The 20996-nt window shown below is 54.1% G+C and overlaps 4 protein-coding genes across 4 annotated transcripts in view; all 4 read right to left on the reverse strand.

Moving 5' to 3' along the window:
* The window catches only part of EGLN2 (egl-9 family hypoxia inducible factor 2), a 189675-nt gene that overhangs the window by 36868 nt on the left and 131811 nt on the right, over positions 1–20996 (reverse strand). The window lies entirely within an intron of this gene.
* LOC118086086 (rho-related GTP-binding protein RhoU) lies at positions 749–5970 on the reverse strand. The gene is made up of 3 exons (XM_035117344.2): positions 5714–5970; positions 4331–4389; positions 749–2930 (listed from the first exon to the last, which is right to left on the reverse strand). The coding sequence occupies exons 1-3, from the start codon at positions 5898–5900 to the stop codon at positions 2478–2480; spliced, it is 699 nt and encodes a 232-aa protein (XP_034973235.1). The 5' UTR covers positions 5901–5970; the 3' UTR covers positions 749–2477.
* Positions 10245–14713, reverse strand: MIA (MIA SH3 domain containing). The gene is made up of 4 exons (XM_035117345.2): positions 13975–14713; positions 12236–12369; positions 10967–11077; positions 10245–10740 (listed from the first exon to the last, which is right to left on the reverse strand). The coding sequence occupies exons 1-4, from the start codon at positions 14102–14104 to the stop codon at positions 10717–10719; spliced, it is 399 nt and encodes a 132-aa protein (XP_034973236.1). The 5' UTR covers positions 14105–14713; the 3' UTR covers positions 10245–10716.
* SNRPA (small nuclear ribonucleoprotein polypeptide A) lies at positions 15624–20898 on the reverse strand. Its single transcript, XM_035117347.2, has 7 exons — positions 20800–20898; positions 19733–19831; positions 18104–18276; positions 17727–17903; positions 16958–17131; positions 16641–16729; positions 15624–16161 (listed from the first exon to the last, which is right to left on the reverse strand). Exons 2-7 carry the CDS (start codon positions 19803–19805, stop codon positions 16002–16004), a joined length of 846 nt encoding a protein of 281 aa, XP_034973238.1. The 5' UTR covers positions 19806–19831; positions 20800–20898; the 3' UTR covers positions 15624–16001.

Genomic DNA, 20996 nt, shown 5'->3' on the forward strand with positions numbered 1-20996 from the left:
ATCACAAAGACAGAAATATGTTCCAGGATATACACACAAAATCCATCTTTTAATCACATATAGACATTGAAGGGGGTCAGACTAGATGGCCCATGGGGTCTCAGCCAACTCTGGCCAAGTCACGCTGCCTCTAGCTGAATGAGGGAGAATCCCCTCCTCTGCTCCAAAGGAACAAAAATACATTTTTACTCATTGTTCATTTATTGCATTTCTACCCCAACTTTTTCTCCAAGAGGCTTCAAAAGTGGAGCAGGTGGTTCCCTCCCCCCCCCCGAATCCCCACTACACTCCTGCAAGGTAGGCTGAGAGGCAGCGACAGGCACCAAAGTCACACCCAGCGAGATTCACAGCGGATTTGAACCCTGCTCTCTCCCAGACACTCTTAAGACACCACCAGCAACTCTCAAGTATAGGGGCTGCCTCCTAGTTTTTTAATGGGGAGGTGAAGCCCCAAGTCCCTTTCCTCCCATCCGCCTCTGAACCCTATGGGGGAACCAGACCCAAGGCAGGCATTCACACAGGAGAGGAAAGAAAACAGCTTATTTTTAATCGAGAGAAAATACTTCAAAGGGGTTTTTTCCCCACCCTGCCCCCCCAAAAAGTCAGAAATCTTCCTGTGCAAATGCAACCTAGAGATTTTTTTTTGGGGGGTGCACATTTCATCTCTGCATTGTAGCAAAATTGAAAACCCGTCACCTTTTGTAATTTTCCAAATTCCTGTAAGTGTGTGGGGTGGGTTTTTTTTGGGGGGGGGGGTTGGAGATTGCACTGAGAACAACAAAGCAGGCTTCCCCTCTCCCCTTTGCAGCCAGAGGACTGTAGAATTCCAGCTAGCAAAAAAAAGCTGCTTTTCAGGAAGGACACAGGTGGGGGGAGGCAGGAGAAACAGGAAACGGAAAAGAAAGAAAGCAGCTTCCAACTCCCAGGACTTTTTTTTTCCATGGAAAGAGAAATGAAGGGGAAGGAGGGAAAGTTTTGCAGGTTCCCTGCAAGGCAAAGGGAACGAGGCCCTGGAAAGAGAAACTGGGAAGGTGGGGGAATTCCCCACCCCCTGAAGGAGCACATTTCCACCTGCCTCCGGGGGGGGGGGGGAGCAACAGGCCTCAGAAAGAGACGTCAGGTTGTCTCACAGCATTTGGGGGGGGGGGCGCAGCTTGGGGTTTATTATTAATTCTCTGTCCCCCTCTATCCAAGGATACTTGCTTCTCCCAATCCTCATTTAATCCCTGCAACAACAACCCTGTGAGGTAGGTCAGGCTGAGACAGGTGGTGGCTGACCCCCCCCCCAAGGTCACACCCAGGGAGCTTTGTGGCTGAGTGGGGATTCGAACCCTGGTCCTAGTCTGACCATGCTGTCTGGGTCAGACCAAATACACACACACACACATTGCAGTTTCAAGGCCTGGGTTTTGTCTCAGGAGAAAGGCACAAATGGCGTAAAAATCACTCCACAATTTTTCCTTTACATAAACTTTCCCCCACCCCAAGTATTCTCCTTCTAAAACCAAGAACCAAAGTTTGCTGTGCTTGCTGCACTGCAGGGGGTTGGACCAGGGTCTCTTCCAACTCTACAAAAAATTTCAGATTCAAGTTGTTAAAAAAAAATGTCACCCCATCTCACACTTCTGCAAGTAAACCCCCCACTCCATCTCGCTCTCAGCTAAACCATGTGCAGAAGTTTTATTCTGGGGGATGGGGAGGCAGAGCTTCCAGCCACAGCCTCCCCAAAGCATCCGTCCCCAACCTGGTCCCATCCCCCCAGAGATATTTGGGTCTACAAATATATGGCCCTTCTCAGTGGGGCTGGCAGCTGAAGGTCCCAAATCCCGGGGGGGGGGGTAGCGCAAGAACATCAGAAGAGCCCGGCTGCTGGATCAGGCCCAAAGGGGGCCCATCTACTCCAGCCTCCTATTCTCACAGGGGCCAAATACCCCATAAAACCGAAGAATCCGGATAGACTGCCTCTGGAGCTGGAGGTCCCATGAAAATGTTTTAAGAAGCTTGTCTGCTGCATCAGGTCAGTGGCCCATCAAGTCCTGTTCTCACGGTAGCCAGATACCCCCACAGAACTTAAGAAACCGGATAGACTGCCTCTGGAGCTGGAGGTTCCACAAGAGTATGAGAAGATCAGGTCAACGGTCCAGCCTCCTGTTCTCACAGCTGCCAACCACATGCCCCAAAGGGCATCAACTAGGACCCAAATGCAGCTGTTCAGAAGCACCTGCTCTCTCCAGCCGTGCCTGCAGAGTGTCCTTAAACGAAAGCCCAGCCACGTCCCTCTTGGGGCCGGGAGACAAGGAAACATCTTTGGGATCCATTTGGAGATCCGTTTGGCCCTGCCAAGATTCTGCCCGATGTCCCTGCGAGGAAGACCGGCCCGGCCTGGCCCCTCTTGAAAGCCAACGCTCCTCGGTTGGTCCAGTCTGCAGGCAAACCCATTGGGGGGGGGTCAGGCCATTCAGGACTCGCACCCGGCGCTACGACAGACAGGCGTGCTTCCTCCACCAGGCCTTGGAGAGGGTCCGGATGCGGCTGGCGGTGCTGCGTCGCTGCGGCTTGGGCGGGGGGCCGCGGGCGCGGCGCAGCCCTGCAGTGATGGCCGTGTCAAAGACCTCCTTTAGATTGTGCTGGGTGAGGGCTGAGCACTCCACGTAGCCCAGCAAGCCGGCCTTGGCAGAGAGGGTGCGGGCGGCCGAGGGGGACACAGGCTTCTCCCGGCGCCGGGACAGGGCGATGAGGACCTTGACGTCTTGCCGCAGATCTGACTGGGTGCCCACCAGCAGGACAGGCGTGGCAGGGAGGTGGCGGCGCACCTCGGGGAGCCACTTCTCGGAGACGTTCTGGAAGGAGGTGGGAGCCACCACACTAAAGCAGAGCAGGGCCACGTCCGCCTTCGGGTAGCAGAGGCGCCGCAGGCTGTCAAACTCATCCTGGGGGGGGGCACAGAGGGGTGGCCGTGAGGAGGGAGAGAGGGGTGCCCTGCAAGCTGGTGGGCACCAAAGGAAGGCAGGCAGAACTGGGGAACCGCAGAGCTGGGAGGGTCCCCCCGGGGGTCATCTAGGCCAACCCCCCGAAACGCGGCAGGAATCGCTGCTCGAGAATCCATGGCAGGCGGCCATGCAACCTCTGTTTAAAATGCTCTGATGAATCAGAAAACGATGGCCCTGTGATTCTAAGCATGGGACTGGGACTGGGCTCCCTGGTGGTCATCTACCGTGTTTCTCCGAAAATAAGACACCGTCTTATATTTATTTTTCCTCAAATAAACACACTATGGCTTATTTTCAGGGGATGTCTTATTTTTTTCCTCCTCCTCCTGCTGCTGCGGCCGGCATTGCTGCTGGCCCATATCACTATGTCTTATTTTCGGGGTATGGCTTATATTCCTTGAATGCTTAAAAATCCTGCTATGGCTTATTTTATGACTACGTTACTTTATGGCTATGTCTTAAAATAGGGGAAACAGGGTAGGCCAACTCCCTGTAATGGAGGAAGGGCAGCCAAGGGATTCCCAAGAATGATGCACACCCCAAGTGTTACAAGGCAGGAAGCGAGAAGATTTGAGGTGCCACAGCTGGAGCCTGATAAGGCAAACCTGGAAGGGGGGAGCGAACCCCCTGAGTTGCAGGGGGTCAGACTAGATGACCCTTGTGGTCATTTCCAGCTCCTCAGGTTTGTGATTCATTGGAGGTTTTTAAACGGAAGTCGGATGGTCACCTGGGATTCCTGCCTTGCTGCTGGCTGGACTGGATGAGCCTTGGAGGTCCCTTCCAACTCAGCAATTCTATGATTCTGTCAGACCCCTGGGCCAGCTCCTGGGTTAACTGGGAGTGGCAGGGAGTGTCTCCTGTACTGTTTAGTTTGAAACACAGCAGCAAAAATAAGAGCCTTTCCTTTGATTTGTACACACTGCTGATTTTTTAGTGTCATATCCTTAAAATTTAAGAAACGTGTATATTTCAAAGACAAATCGCCATCACAGCCAGAATGGATCAATATCTACGTATATTAGGATCCCAGACACCAGAGATGACCCTCCTCGGTTTCCCCCACAAGCCAAATTCGGGAGGCGCAGAGAGGCGCCCCAAAGAAACATGGCCCTGCAAAGCCCACCTGCGCTTCTTTGCCCTTACAGGTTGCAGGGAGGGGAAGCCAGCTGCACCGTTTGCGGAGGGGAAAGCGGTTTAGCGGCAGGCTTGCAACCCTTGGGAATAAATTTGAAAAAAGTAAGTTGCTAGACCTCAAGAAATCCAAAGGGGCAGTTAGGAAGGGCCAAGTCAAAGGGCCAAGTCCAGGTCAGTCTCTAGCCCATCCCATCCAGCCTCCTTACCTGCCCTGCGGTGTCGCACAGCTGCAGCCGGATGGGCTCTCCATCCACTTGCACCACAGCTGGGGGGTGAAACAGAAAAACAGGGGGGGGGGGTCAGGGTTGGGGAGGAAGACAGACCCAGCTGCCCCAGATCAAGATATATGGCATCAGGGTTTTCCCTCGCCCAGAGGTGGAAGTCAGAGCCCAGCGCCTTTCTGCTCAGTCTCCCTGGCACTGGAGGCGGAAGTTACCCCAAAGGTCATCTAGTCCAACCCCCTGCAACACAAGGGTCGCAGCTCAATGATCCATGGCAGAAGGCGAGCTGTGGTTCTTGACAGACTCCTTGGAAGACTCCCCCCAGGGTCATCTAGCCTAAAGACTGATATTGATGAATGGGAAGAAGAGGGAGAGACAATTCCCCTTAATACATGGATGGAGAAGCAGACTATAATTCTATCTGGAATGAGTTTATGCAGAATATATTAGTTTATTGGCAATTATTCGTGTATTAGGATAATAATATACACACCTGCATATTAATGTATGTGGACAGTATTTTCTTCTTCTTTTTCATTCCCACTCACACTTTTATTCCCCTCCCCCAGCCATCTCTTTATGAATGAAATTCTTCTAATAAAATACTTCTAATAATAATAAAATTCTAGCCCAACTCCTGCAATGCAGGGAGCACAGCTCAGCAATCCCCGACCCATGCTCCGTTGCAAAACCTCTTCTTATTCACTGCATCCTAGTTGGGAGGCACCCCAGGGATCATATTATAAGCCAACCCCCAACCACTTTTATACTTATTTAATATTATTATTCTGACGTCATTTGCATTTGTATTCCCCGCGTCATCTGTAAATCTCCTCCGGCAGGGTTCGTTCAGACTGAGGCTGCTCTGGCGAAATGAAAGTTGTCTTTCCCCACGTAGGAACCAGGAAAGGAAAACTTGGATGCGGTTGACTCTAGGCCTGCAAATCTTTCCAGGGAGAACGAGGCAAGCAGGAAGAGGCTCTTGCCGGGGGTCTCCCGTGAAAAAGGCTTTGCAGGAGCTCCTGCAAATGCGGCTCCGGGCAGGGCCACTCTATGGGGAGCAGGTAGACCTGCAACGCTGGCGGTGCCCTCTGGCTGTGAGCAGGCATCGCACATAGCACTAGCCACGCCCCTTATGGAATCACAGACCTGCACAGTTGGTTAGGGGTCCCCAAAGGTCATCCAGCCCAACCCCCTGCAATGGCAGCTGAAGAATCCCTGGCGGACGGCCGCCCGTTCTCCGCGGATATATATAAAAAAAAACTCCCAAGAAGCAGTGCCGTCGCTGCTCTTGCTCGTCCCCGTAGAGCGGGAAGGGCACCCCCGAAGGTCATCCAGCCCAACCCCCCCCCCGCATCGCTCGCGTACCGGAGAAGCGGTCGAGGGCGGTGGGGACGTATCGCGCGGGGAAGCCGTTGGTGCTGTAGCTGAGCGCCAGGCTGGTTTTCCCGACGGCGCCGTCGCCCAGCAGGACGCACTCGAGGCCCCGCAGGCGCCGCTGCTCGCGGGGGCGACGCGGGGGCACCGGCGGAAGAGACTCGCCCTGCGGAGGCATCGCCAGCTCCCCGCACAGAAAGCGCGCAGGCGGACGAACGGGCGGAGAAGCGGCGGCGGCAGCGGAGGCTTCTTCCCGGCTGTGCTCCCGGGCGCAGGCAGGCAGGGGAGCGCCTTGTCCGGGCCACGCCTCCCCGCCCAGGAGGCCACGCCCTTTGCGGGGGGGCGGGTCTGTACCTGCCCCCCGCCCCCCACCTCGCGGCAGCCTCCGCCCTCGACAGGGAGGGCAGCGAGCCCCCTCCGCAGCCTAATTCCAGCATGGAACAGGGGTGGGACTAGATGACCGTAGGGGGTCCCCTTCCCCCGACTCCTCGATTCTATGAAAAGCTTCAGGCGGCTCGAGGGAAGGGAAATCACAGGTCGTAAAGTGGGTGGGAACCCCAAGGCTCATCCAGTCCCACCCCCCTGCCATGCGTAAAGGGCGACGCTTCAGATCTTGAATGCTGCCTGCTCTTCCCGGATGGCTGGGGGCTGAAGCCAGGCTCTCTGCCCCCCCCCCGCACCCCTCCCATTCCCTGCTTTGTCTCTCTGAAATGGAAAACACGTCCTTCCTGTGACAATGTGTTTCTTTCTGGGGGTGGGGGGGGGGAGGATCTTCCTGCTTTGCGCATCAGACAGTAGCCGGGAAAAGCACCCCCCGCCCGGGACGGCGCATCCCAGCGAAAACAGGAAACACCCGAGGCGTTACTGGAAATTGGGAAGCGGGAGGCTGGGGGGGGGCAGGAGGTCCTCCGGTCCAAAGCACTTTGTACACGACCCCCTGGCGCCAACGCCTCCCCCTGCAAGGCTGGACGTGGCCCTTTCCCCCAGAGTTCACACCAGCCTTGGCCAAGCCGGGTTACAATCTTATTGGGAAGATTGGAAGATTCGGGATAAATTGAAGCACGGACTTCTTCATGCCTCGCAGAGTTAAACGGTGGAACTCCCTCCCACAGGAGGCCGGGGCCGGGGGACTTTGATGGCTTTGAAAGAGGAATGGGCAAATTAATGGAGGAAGAGAAGAAGCCTTTGAAGGGCTCCCAGTCAGGAGGGCTCTGCTCTGCCTTCCCAGCTTAATTTTTGACCCTGGGCTTCCCCTGATGCGTTCTTGCGCTTGGATTGGTGCTCCCCCTTGGGGCCCCTGTGAGAACAGGAGGCTGGACCGGGAGGGGGGCACTGTCCTGATCCAGCAGGTTCCTGTTCTGAGCACAGGCGCCTTCTTCCGCGTGGGGGGGGGGCACTCGCCTGGCCCTGGCGCCGCCTGCGCTCCCGGATCCTGCCAAACAGGTTTGGCCGGCAGCAAGAGAAGAAAGGAGGGTGGACCCAGCCGGCCAGCCGAGGACATTGGCACCTCGGCCCTGAAAGTGGGTCTGACCCAGATGCCGAGGCAGACAAGACCTCCGTCCGGTCCCTCGCATGTGCCCCGTCAAGGGAGGCAGCCCGGGCGGGTGGGTCCCTCAAAAGAGGGGTACCAGCCACCTCCTCCTCCTCTTCCAGCTGCTCCTCAGCCACAGAACGAGAAGGTGCCTCTATCACAGGTGCCAACCTTGGACCCGGATGAGCCAAACTCTGTCTGTCCAGGGGTTGGGGGGGGGCAATTGGCACCAGCTCATTCGGGGTCTTCCACCTCTGAGGCCCAGGCAGCCAGAGGAGTACCGTGAGGTGCAGGGAGGGGAGAACCTCCTTTCTGCCACCCTATCAGCCGGGGTAGGCAACCTAAGGCCTGTGGGCCGGATGTGGCCCAATCGCCTTCTCAATCCGGCCCGTGGATGGTCTGGGAATCAGCATGTTTTTACATGAGTAGAATGTGTGCTTTTATTTAAAATGCATCTCTGGGTTATTTGTGGGGCATAGGAATTCGTTCATCCCCCCCCCCCAAAAAAAATATAGTCTGGCCCACCACATGGTCTGAGGGACAGTGGACCGGCCCACGGCTGAAAAAGGTTGCTGACCCCTGCGTATCAGCCATTCCCAATTTAGTAGATATGCCCAAATAAGAAAGGCTGCTTGTTCCCTCAGCCAGGTTTTTGGACAGTCCTAGCTCAGTGGGAGGGTATCTGTTTGGGGTTGGACTAGATGAGCCTTGGGGGTCCCTTCCGACTCTGCCATCCTATGATTCTGTTCTACGACCTGGGGCAGCCCCACTCAGCAGGAAGGAGAGATGGGGGCCTGCCTTTCAGGGGTGTTGCGAGGAGCCAGCTAGGGCACATTCGAAAGCGTTTGGCTCCAGGTTCCTTCTCTGAAGGCAGTCAGGTCATGGGCACAGCTAAGGGTGTGTTTTTTCCATGCGCTGGAGAAACTGGGAGCAGCTGGGTGTGCAGGCCAGGGCAAACAGGCTCGGAGCAGCTCCAGCTTCCTAGTCCTCGCCGTTTCCATCCCACAGCTCCTCCCAGCCCTACCTGGAACTGCCTAGGTAAATCGGACACTCAGAGAGTGCAATGCTCTGAACGAAAGGAGAACTCCCTCCTGCCGGCTACCGGAAATGGAACTCGAGACCCAAGCCTCCTTGAGCTGACCCACATCTCTTCTCCCTAGGAAGACCCCCCCCAAGCTCTGCCCCCCAGGAGGGCAGTGGGAGGATGAGGGAGACCGCAGACCCTTGCAACAGCCAATAACCCCTGACCCTCCTCTTTTTTGTTTAAATGAGAGTGGGTTAGAGAATCGCAGAACTGCAGAGTTGGAAGGGACACCCAGGATCATCTAGTCCAACCCCCCCCGGCAATGCAGCAATCACAGGATTGGCATGTGGGAAGGGGGAGCTGGTTGGAGTTGCTGCCTGCTGGTGTGTGTGCCTGCGTTTTATCTCGGTGAGCCTCCCCACTTCTTCCTGTGAAATGGGTATTGTGCGCCATCCATGTCTGTGCTCCTGGCACCCAAAAGGTGTGGGGGACACCTCTACTCGAGGGGATTGCGGGTGCAGGTGATGGCTGCCGCTCTGGCAAGCTAAAATAGTCAACAGAGACGTTGGCAAGCCACTTTGACGACGGTGCAGGTCTTGTCGGCCTGAGCACCGGTAAGGTTTTTCTCCTCGGTTGAGTCGTGCAAACCAGTTTCCCTCAGAGACCCCCTTCTTCCATGTGTGCCCCTCAACTGCTCCAATCTGCAAAGCTGGCACAGGTGCCACACAATGCCCCTTCCACATTTGTGCATTGTGGAACTCCCTGCCTCTTGACACCGGGCAAACGCTTTCACTGCACTTTTTCCGGCCCCTGCTAAAAACAAGCCTCTGCCCTGAGATTTAGAAAGCTGACACGAGTTTCAATCTATTTTAAGTCTATTGTTATTTTATCATCGGCCTTTTCTCTTGTTATTGTTTCCTTTGTGTTTCTGCTTTTTTCTCCACTCAATAAATGCACACCGCTCTCTGCTCCGCATCCCTGTGCCAGGACAGAGAAACCAGAGACCTTGGCATCGTCTGCCCTCCCCCCCACAATGTTTTTGTCCCTCTGGCATATGACCAGACCCCCCCTTACTGCCCCGGGTCCCCCTCTGGTTCAAAGGCCAACCGCCAGCCTCCTGCTCCCGTTAATCCCGTGGCGCCACGGACTTTGCTCCCGTGAGTCAGCTTGCGGAGCTGATAGCGATCTCTGGAAAACTGAGTGGGGCTGGAGCAAGGGCGGGCAGGGAGGAGAAGGGAGCCTCTGGACCCCCTCACCCCAGAGGCAGTGGGGTGCGGGGGCATCCCAGCCAGGCTGCAGGGGCAGGGGCAATGCTAGCCGGATGGGGCCATGGCACAACCACCTGAGAAACTGGCTCCAGCCTCATCCCGGTTGTGCTGGCATTGGGGGGGGGGCATTGGGGCAGCAGGTGTGACGCAGGCCTTCTGCCAAGGCCCAGGAACTGGGTCACAGTGGCGGCTGGAGCCTGGGGGGGCAGGAGCTCTGCCAGGCTGCGGAGGAGAGGCAAAATGCCAAGCAGGGAAAGAGAGCTGTCGACCTACATTCCCAGGGCTTGGCTGGGGAGGCAGAATGGGCTCGCTTGGCACCTGCCCATGCTCAACTCTGTGTTCGCAGCTCACTTCGGAGACTCAGCCCCACAACCTGATGTGACCGCGGAGCATGCAGCACTCCAGGTGGAAGAGCGCTTCCGAGCATGAGCAGAGGGCAACGACTGTCGGCGGACTCCCAAGGGCATCAGAACAGAAGAACTGGCTGATGAGACTCACAGCCAACCTGACACCCGTTTAGGGAAAGCAGCAAGCAGGATCTGAACACGGGAGCAACGGGGATTCAGGAGCCATCCATGTTGGTAGCCATCCCTTGCTGCTATGTTAACCTGTGGAACTCCCTCCCCCAGGAGGCAGCAAAGGGCCACCAACTTGGATGGCTTTAGAAGAGCATGGGACAAATTCACACAGGACGTGAGGGCTAGGGATGGCGACTAGACAGGATCGCTATTCTTTGGAGGCAGCCATGCTTCTGAACCCAAGTTGCTGGAAACTGCAGGAGGGGAGAATATTGCTCCTGTGTTTGAATCCTGATTGCTGGTTTCCTAGAATCGGATGCTAGCCTAGAAGGGCTATTGGCCATACCCAGTAGGCTTTTATGTGCTGTTCGGTTCTCAAGATCAAAAACATCAGTACGGGTTTTGCTCAGAAAGCGCTTTATTTCAAGGGCGGAAGGGGTCAGTTGTGTCAATGGAAGCCCCCTCTTTATCTACACCTGGGGCAGCTGCAGGATGCAGCCCCCACCCCGCTGCAAGGCCCACGTAGGAAGAGCAGCAGCATCTAGCGAGAACTAGGCAGAGCAGGCGTGAGACTCCCGGGCGCCCTATCCTGCAAGGCTGGCGTGGTCTCCGGGAACGAGAGCTGGGGCGTCACCGAATCCGGTCTGCTTGAGTCACTGGCAGTAGAAGTCCCATTTCTGAAAGAAACGAAGGTTGCTCCTCCTAGCCAGGGAACCCCAAAATGCAATTCTCCCAACCTGCCCCACATGGTACGGGGCTGCTCTCCCGCCCGATGCTTTTCGCATCGCATAGCCCAGCAGACAAGGAAAGGAGGCAGGGAAAGGGGGTCAGGGATGGGAAAGGGGGAGCTCTCCCCAGCACGCCCCCTCCCCCCCAACCCCACCCCCGTCATCCCAAACTTACGTCAGTCTTCACTTCCACCTTGCCTGGCTTCAGGTACTGGTTCTCCTGGACGACGGAGCTGGGGAAGTAGCCCAGGCGGGCCGGGTGCTCCCCATAATAGTCTCCTTGCACCTGTGCAAAAAAAAAGAAAAAGAAAAGGGGGGGAGCAGGACACACCTGGGTCTGTTTTCCCCATAGAAGGGGCTCCCTCTGCTGGCCATTGCGGGAAGTGCCAGCTTCCCTCTCCCAGGGAATCTTTATGCGATTTAATTATTTGCTCTTTCATCAAATTTATACAGCACTTGATTAAACCAGAAATCGGTTTACAAAACAATAAGATTATTGTTGTTATAAATAAAAAAATTGTCCAGTAGCACCTTAAAGGTAAAGGGTAAGGGACCCCTGACCATTAGGTCCAATCGCAGATGACGCTGGGGTTGCGGTGCTCATCTGGCTTTACTGGCCAAGGGAGCTGGCGTACAGCTTCCAGGTCATGTGGCCAGCATGACAAAGCCGCTTCTGGAGAACCAGAGCAGCACATGGCAACGCCGTTTACCTTCCCGCCGAAGCGGTACCTATTTACCTACTTGCACTTTGACGTGCTTTCGAACTGCTAGGTTGGCAGGAGCTGGGACCGAGCAACGGGAGCTCACCCCATCGCGGGGATTCGAACCGCCGACCAGCTAAGCTTTCGTGTGCATGCACACTTATTCAGACCAACACAGCTACCTACCTGAATCTATTATTGTTGTTGATTTTCCTTAGTGATAACTTAAGGCTTCTGAACCGATTAAAAAAATAACTATAGGTTTAATAGCAGATTTTAACTCGCAAGCACTTTCTAAACAAAATGATGTTATTAGCAGGTGCCCAAAAAAGTTCAGCGAAGGCGCCAGCCCGGTATCAATAGGCAGGGAGTTCCAAAGGCCACTAAAAGTTTGGAGTGGGTATTATGTGGTACGTGTAAGGCAGGTTCACACTATACGGTTCACACCTTTACCTTACAAATTAACTGCCTTCTCTGAGATCATCCCCTATTTATTGCCTGTTTATTGCCTGTTTCAGAGGCAGGAACACAACCAGCTTCTCCTCAGTCCCATCACATGGAGAAGGAACAGGAAGGTGACAGCTAGGGGAAGGATCAGGATCCGCTCTGGGAACTCAGGAGCTGGGACAAAGCAGGACATGCTCACTGCTTCCCAGTTTTCAGGTTCCCTGGGGGCCATCTAGCCCAACCCCCTGCTACGCCGCGATCTGACAGCCAACTGGCACCCCCTGGCAGCTACTCACGCTGCCTCCCCAAAAGAGTCGCCCGCGGCCCTTCAGCTTGGAGAAGACGTAGACCACTTGGCCCCTCTGGATGTGGATGAAGCGGCAGTCGGGGGCAATGTAGTCGTGGAGAGCAACCGCGATGGAGATGGGATCTGCGATGGGGATGGGGGGAGAGAAGCACAGGGGGCCGCCTTAGATTCTGCCATCCCAAAGGAACATGGCACCCATGTGATGCGTCTGGGGAAGGGTTGTCCTCTCCTTCCCCACACAAAGCCATGCCCACATCGGAGCATGTGTACCCCTCTCTTCAGGCACAGAGGCTCCCAGGGAGTCAGCTTACCCACAATCACAACAAGGCAGTCTCTGCCCCACAGGCCTACAATGTATCAAAAAAACACAATGGCATGCAAGGAAATAAGGACTGCGAGGGAAGAGGAAAACCAAAGCTCAGGAGCTATTTTTTTTAAGTTGTCCCTATAGTGGAATGTAAAACCGAACGACGGAATCCTTTGCAACTGGAGGAAGTGGGAAGTCACAAGTCTCTCCCCCCATGGCTTTGGAAAGGCTCTCTGCCCCAAGCGAAGTGAAGCATCCTCACTCCTTGTGGGGAGTAGGCAGGGTGTCATTTCTAAGAGTTTGAATCCACCAGGGTCAAGCTCCCTGGGTGACCCTGCGACTACGTTTCTCACAGCCAAACCTACCCTACAGGGTTGTTGTGAGGATAAAATGGGGTGGAGAACTATTGTAAGCCACTAAAACCATCCTACTGTGGGAAGGGACCCTGTGGGTCAGCGAGTCCCTGCAATGCAGGAATCCCCGGCCTCCGGCCTCTGCTTAAAAAGCCCCAACGAAGGAGAGTTGGCCGCCTTGCGAGGTTGTCCGTTCTGCTTTCGAACAGCTCTTACCCTCAGAAAGTCCTCCCTGGTGCTTAGTAGTAAACATGCAGGACACATTAGAGAAAAGTAAATTTTGACAATTCTTAAGGACTGGAAACCTCTTATGGACTTTTTGCATGAAAGAGACAACTAACTTGTAATATCTGCATTTGAAGAAATTCTGGGTTTATAGAAGATAAAATGGTTGAATGTTAATGAGTGAAGACTGTATTTTGCTGCAGAACAGAGAACCAGACGTCTTTTTATCTTCATTATTTCCTCTTCTTTTGCTTTCTCTTTTTCTCCTTTCTGCCTGTTTTTTCCTAGATTAAATGTCTTATTTCAGTGCCTTATAAAAAGACACATTCTAATGTGTATGATTTTTTATATATCTTTGAATAAGCATCAATTAACCTTTTTTTAAAAATGGAAACACAGAGGGCAGGAGGGCAACAGCACCGCTTTCCTCATTTCTGCCCCCCAACTGCTATGCAGAGACAGCCTTCGTATTAGGGGAGAGGAGCAAAAATTATTTCTGTACCCCATGCACTTTTGTAAAGAAGCCCAACACACTGTCCACTCCCAGATAGAGATGGTATTCTGGCCCCCAATGGTTTGATTGTCCTTTTTCCAGCTCAGTACCTGCAGGGTCAGGCCAAAAGGGGCTTCTTTAGTGGCCAACAAGATATTAACAGCAAGCAGAATCCAAACCCTCTCCCCTCCTGGGTTTTCCTGTTCCAAACTTCTGGCTGCTGGGAACAAATCATGGGGCACCCTTTTTCCCCATCTCGCTGTGCTTCCTAGAGGCCCCTGGCTGGATGACAGGGACCTCTTCCTCCCCCCCCCCGCAATCTTCCACAACAAAGAGGCAAGGGGACTCACGGTCGCATTCGGCGTCGGCACACAGCTTCTTGTCCGCGAGCTTGCCCATCTGCTGGCCACCCCACGCAAGTCCCCAAAGGGCCCCAAGGAGAAGGGAGGCCCCGAAGATGCCCCAAGCAGGACCCCCCATTTCTGCAGATTGGCCGGACACACAGCCTCAGAGGTTTATCTGATGGAGAAACTGGTCAGCCACCCAGACGGGGGACAAGAGGGCACTGTTTGTAGCCTAGGTTTGCCCAGGCGGCATCATTGGCTGAAGCCTGCCAGCTCCACCCTCCCCTGCTGGCTGAGTTGCCCTGATGTCATGAAACTTCCACTAACGCTCCAGTTTCTCAGGAGTAAGGATCCAGCCCCCAGAGATGGAAGGGGATAGTGTTGCGGGAATACCTACGTATCTCATATCTTCACACTGCCTTCCCCTTCTCCTGGATTTCAGAAGCCTGATACAGCCAGCCAAGAACTCTGAATCTAATTTTCTGCCAGCTGCACAACTTTGTAAGGCTTCAAATAAACGCAGCAAGTGATGGATCCGATCTGGGGCTGCTGCCTGTCTAAACAGGAAGCAGACGGCAGAACAGGCCAGCCCTGGAAGAAAAGGGCTCCCTGTCCACACACAGACTACCTTGTGTGCTGCCCTCCTTTCTCGGGAGGGCAGGAAAAGGAGCAAAACAGGGCCTGGAAGGGAGCCAGGCTTTAGCCGCCCAGGACAGAGGACTACACAACAGCTTTTAACAAGACAATGCAGATGATCCGTTGGCTACGGAGTCTCTGTCCTGAAGGGTGCAGCAAGTTACCCCCGATTTATTTTATCCACTGAAATTATGGAAAGCATAGCTGCTCAGGTTGACCAAGCAAGCCCCCCCCCGCCCCCGCCCCATATACCCAACTTCAGAAGTAAACTTACTCACTGTGAGTTTCTGCTGAGCTTGTCCCCCAAACAAAATGCACTCTCTCCCCGGGCATAAGGAGCACTTGATGCAGAGTGAGGCAAGGCCATGCTTGCTGAGGGACCACAGGCCTGGCGTAGAGAGGGAGCCCTAATATTAAGCCCCCCTCTCTCCGTGTGCACGCACCTTCCCAAGAATGCCCACAGCTGGCTATTGAAACTCATGCCAGCTCCTTGGCCACCTCCAAGGCAAGAGGCAAGAGCAAAAGGAAGCTGGTGTGTTGGGTTAGGGTGTGGGACCACGACCTGGAAGATCAGGGTTCAAATGCCTCACTTGGCCAGGAAACTCACTGGACGACCTCGAGCCAGTCACGACAGCTCTCGGACTAGCCTCCTTCGCAGGGCTGTTGTGGGGATTGAACGTGGAGGGAGGAGAATGATGTATATGCCACCTTTGCTCCATGGGGAAAAAAGTGGGATGTGATTGCAATAAATAAGACAGTGGCCCCAACTTGGCTGCTGGAGAAGAGTTCTTATGCCTACAAAGATACAGGTGAGGCTGCTAGAACACCCACATAGCTACTTGCCCATTATGTGTTAAGAATCTCCTCTAAGTTTCTGTGACTAACTTTGGTCCATTTGGGAGGACAGGCCAGTAATAGTCAGTGCGCTCTTAGCAAGGCTGATTGTGCGTGGAAATACGGTGTGCAGCCCCCTCCAAAGAAGACGACCCAGGAGTCTCCAGTTAATAAGAGCCAAAGTCCAAGGTGAAAAATAAACCGGTGGTTGTTTTATTGCAAAACAGAAAAGCTCCAGGTGCAATGTCTGGCCGTCAGACCCTGGGTACAATGCTTTTGCAAGGAGTCGGCTACTATCCCCAGCCGCCTGTGTACACACACACACACACACACACACACATCCAAGTCCCCAAGAGTAGCCAGGGGCAGCTTGTCTGGGTCTCTTGGCTCAGGAACAACAAGATCTGGGTGCTGCCTTTCGTGCTGCTGGGCTCCCTCTCGCTTTCATGCACACACACCACTTACCTCGCAGAACAGAACAGCCGCCCCCCCACAAAAAAAACCATTTCACAGGCACCAACTAGAAAGGGCAGGAGGAGAGTTGCCCAGGGACGGCAGAGGCATCACTTCTTAGCAAAGGAGATCTTCATGGCATTGTTCTGCGTGATCTTGAATCCCTGGAGAGCGTCACGGGCGGCTCCAGCCTGAACCTCGTTGTCAAACTCCACAAAGGCAATGTCGTGGCGCCCGGGAACCAGACGCACTTCCTTGAAGCCTGGGAACCTGGAGGAGGGGAAGCGAGAGGAGCTGAAGGCTTAACCCCAACATGGGAACCAGAGGGTGCAAAGTGGAGAGAAAGGGAGGCAACATGGAAATGGAAGACCAGGGCAGACGCCAATCCAAGGGCAAAGATGGAGGCGGAGGAAGGAATGATGAGATAGAGATGGGACCTGGAAGTGTTGCTTAGGGGCCTGGGGAAATGGTTTTTTTGGGGGGGCGGGTATATGTGGGCACGGTGAGCAGGAAGGAATTCTGGCTCAGCAGCAGAGCTTTTGTGGGTTCCCCAGCAGCTGCTGCTTTAATCAACTAAAGCTGTCTTAACAGATCTGGTGTGGTTAACTGAAGACGACCCACAACACAACTGTCACAACTACCGAGCAAACCTTCCCCTGGTGGTCCCAGCTTTGCCTTCCCCAGAGAGCACCACAGATCAGAAACTTCCACCTGGCCCTCCTAGTGGCAAGAAACACCCAGGTACTTACTGATTGAAAAGCATGGAGAGCATTAATTCGTTCGTCTCTTCCGGCAAGTTGGTGAGGAACAAGATGTGATTCGGAGGATTCTCGGACAGCTGCAAACAGGCAGAAAGATCAAGGCATGCTGAAAACTCCAAGAAACCCTGAGCCCTCAGTGCAGGGGAGGCAGGTTGCCCCCCCCCCCAGGTATGGCTAGGCCTTTCTGGCCGATGCCCCACCCTGCTCCAATCTCACCCACAACTTCACAGGCCCAAACCAGTGGGTTCTGCATTGTGGTTCTGCCCCACCCTGCCTTGCGCAGTCCTCTCCCCTTCCCCACTCACTGGCTGGGCTGGAGCCATCTGTCCAGGCAGCATCTGTTGCGGTGGCATCGCCCCCGGGGGGATGGAGCCAGGTGCCATGCCGGGGGGAGGCATCATTCCCGGAGGGGGCATGTAGGGCGGCTGGCCTGGAATGTGGTGCATCATACGAGGGGCCTGGTTCATGGGCGGCATGCCCTACAGAGGCAGAGAGAGAAAACACACGGGTGACAAACTGCAAATGCTCTAGGGCCAAAAGAAAGACTTCCCAGGAGCCCCCTCTCTGCTCGGTTCAACCCACTGAAAGGACAGAGGGAGCAGTAGGATCACAGCAGGAAGGAGGGCTAACCCAGAGGCCCAAGGTCTGACTCAGAAAGCTGCAACCAGAATCTCTTTACATTTGCAAATTGTGCTTTCTCTGAAGGATATATGCCCCCAAGCTCTGCTATCAGCCCCATCACCCTGTGGTAGGATAGCCCAACTGGGAAAAGGGTCTCCAACGAGTAGACTGAAACAGGAACCATCTAGAGCAGGCATGTCCAAAGTCCGCCTTGGCAGTTTATTTACTGGGGTCAAATCCTAAAAAGCTCAATAACTTCAATTCAATCCTAAAAAAATGCTCAACAACTTTGGCCGGCCCTCACACATTAATCAAATCTGGCCCTCTTTGAAAGAAGTTTGAGCACCCCTGATCTAGAGAGATCATGCAAGACAGATATTACTGCCCCGCCCCAGGCCCAGCAGATGGGAAGGAGGGAGAGCGCCTTGTGGGCACCCGGGTCCGGATACTCACCGGCACAGCGCCTTGGACGGCAGGGGCCACCGGTGCTGCTCCCCCAGGGATCTGCTTCTTGACGGCTGGCACCTCCTGGCCTTTGGGCTTCCGTTTCTCTCGCTTGCGGTCCCGCTCCACAAACGTGCCCTTCATCTTGGCGATGATGTCAGAGTCAGATTTGGCATACTGGATTCTCTGAGGGTGGAAAGAGGAGCGCTTGGTTTGCCAGGGAGAAAAACGCACGCTGCAGACACCGTAACCAGGCCTGCTAGAACCCAAAACGGAGGAGGACCTCCAAATGCTAAGGAGGCTGCAAGAAAACCTTTAAAGTCTCAACCTAGGTGGGCCGTTCCCGCTTCGCCAAGGAGCAAAGAAGGCGGCATCACCCCACTTACCATGGGCTTGTCGTAAAAGGGGAAGCCCTGCATGGAGCGCAAGGCGTTGGTTGCGCTGCTGACCTCCTTGAAGATGACAAAGGCCTGTCCCCGCATTTTCAGGCTGCGGGAGACCAGGATGTCGAGGATCTGGCCAAACTGGGAGAAAATGGCATAGAGGGATTTCTTCAGCTCTAAAGAGGGGGGGGGGAGCAGACATAGAGTGGGGGGGGGGAGAGAACACATGGTTACACTTTGACCCCAGGAAACCTGTCCAAGCACCCTGGAGAATATAAAAGTCTTTCCTTGGTGCTGGAAGGAGGGCAGAGTCGGTGCCAAGCAAGCCTCCTTGGGGAAAGTCTTCTGCTGGCGGGTACACAGAAATGCAACGTGCCACTGAAATGTTCTACTTCTCCAGAGTGGGGGCGATGGTATCTCTGCGTGCCTTATCGAACAGAGGGCATCTAAAAAATAGATGTTCGGGGCTGCCTACTTCCCCCAATGGGCAGGAGCAGAGTCTCTGCTCGTATGGGATCTTTCCAAAGGAGCCTAACAACACTGGCGAGGGCAATGCTGAGCTTCGGGCGAGCGTGAAGGCTCTTCTTGAGTTTCTGGATTCAAGGTAAAAGAGATACGCTGCTAGGGCAGCAACGTATTTCTCATTTTCAGCTATATTGAAATCCAGGGACCTCATGCTGTCCAGCTGTCTCTCCGTGTCCACAATTCTTTGTCTGACCTCGGATCTCGCTTGGGTCTATGCCCATGGCCAATAGGGCTTGGGGTGAGAAGCCCAGTTTCCGGAGAGTGGCCTGGAACTCAAACTGCCAGCCGGACTGAAATTGGTCTCGAAGAATCAGAGGGGCCAGACCTCTAGGGTGTGATTGTAGAACCAGCCATTTATAAATTGAGGGAAGTCTGATATGAGCCTCAACCCTCACTTGCCCTGTGGCAAATTTGGAGGCCAACCAAATGCAGCTTGGCGACCTCAGACCAGCTACCTCTATGTGCGGCTCATTCAAAGCGGCTGATGCAGCTGCGCCAACTTTGGCTGCTGACTGCCTAAGTTCAAAGTGCTGATTTGGTTTATATAAGTCTGCACAGCATGGGACCAGCAGTGGGCATTCAGCAAATAAGTTCCGTTATTTTGTTTTACAGTGGAACCTCGGCTTATGGCGGGGATCTGTTCCGGAGCCCCCGCTGCAATCCAAAAATGACGCAATCCAAAGTGTTGCGTCTGCGCATGTGCGATTTAGTGCATCTGCACATGCGCAAACCTGGAAGTAACCCATTCCTGCACTTCCGGGTTTGCGCCGGTCGCAAGCCGAGGGTGACGTAAACCGGAGGCAACGTCACCTGAGGCTCCACTGTACATTCTTCGAAGATAGCACAACTGCACCAGAGGTGCTGCGGTGGTCATAAGGTCCAAGCAGAATTGCAATTAAAAATGGCCAAAACGAACATCTGGAACCCGCACTCTGCCAATTTACATACTGTAATGGGCACTCACAACACTCAAAATATGCCCTGTGCTACAGAGGGACGTTGGGAGCCAAAAGCACTCCAACCTTCTCTGCGCAAAATTAAGGAAATTGGGACAGTATCTGAGATGTGAGCTGGTAAGAAACAAAGGAGGAATAAACAGCCTCTCACCATCTTTCTTGATTTTCTCGTTGAGATTGTTAATGTAGATGGTGTGATTGGGCCGCGTTTCGGGGACAGCCATCGTGACCACAACATCAACAGCAGACTCTGGAGGGGCAAAACGAAACTTGTCAGAACAGGAAGAAATGGGACACATTTCTGAACAATAGAGACACTTATGCAAAAGTAGACACAGCTGCTGGAAAGTCTGCCCCCACCCAAAAAAGCTGGAACACTTTCTCACAAAGCATTAATGCAGACCCTCCTGAATAAGGCAAAACAGCTTTCTACTCCAGATGAGGCAGCAGTTATAGGGATCCAGGCTCTAAGCCTGGATTAGTGAAAATTTGGCTCCAATACACAGGAAAGAGGGAGATAAGAACATAAGAATATATTGGTGGATCAGGCCAAGGGGGGCCATGCTGCCCAGGGCGGGGCCTGACAGCCTTCATAAGGACTGCTCCTGTGGCTGCTGCCCAGCAAGGATTGGGGTATTGTGGGAGAAGTTTTGTTGTAAGTTTTTGCCGTTGTTACTGATATTAACTTATATTACCGGTATTAACTTTTTGTATCTTTATTTTTATGTGGAAATTGTTCAGTTTGGTTATGTAGTTTTTAATGGTTTTTTTAAATTTTTATGACTACTTTGCTATATTTGTAATTATATAAATCTTTTCATATTGTAAGCCGCCTTGAGCATTGTTTTAACTATGGAAAGGCAGCATACAAATAAAATGATGGTGGTGATGATGTAGCCCAGCCTCCTCTTCTCCCAGGGGCCAAATGCTCCAAAGAACCTGGCAATCCAGATAGGACTGCCGCTGGACCTGGAGGTTCCACATTGACCGAAGAAGAGCTTGGCTGCTGGATCAGGCACAGGCCGAAAGCCCCGGATGTTAAGGCAAGCGGAGCAAGCAGGGAAAATACCCGGATGTTGAGGCGCCTCCGCTCGCTGCCGGCATCGAAAAATGGGCGGCAGGACAAAAACCGCGCTGCCGCCAGGAAGGCCCGGCCCGCCATTCCCGGCTCCGCGTCGCCTCCCGCCCCGATGGCCCCCCCGACGCCCGATGCCTCACCGATTCAACGCAGGCCCAGCGCAGACGGCAGCCGACGAGGAGAAAGAAAGACGCCTTGTCCTCCCCGGCGCGCGGAACCAAGCCACGCCTCCCAGTTCGGACTCCCCAATCAGCAAGCCGCGTAACGGCGTTTCGTCTCTTGGGCGCCGCGCTACCCAATCAGAGGTTGCCTGAGGGCTTCCCCGCCCCCTAACGAC

Source organism: Zootoca vivipara, chromosome 6, assembly GCF_963506605.1.
Source record: "Zootoca vivipara chromosome 6, rZooViv1.1, whole genome shotgun sequence".
Lineage (NCBI taxonomy): Eukaryota > Metazoa > Chordata > Lepidosauria > Squamata > Lacertidae > Zootoca > Zootoca vivipara.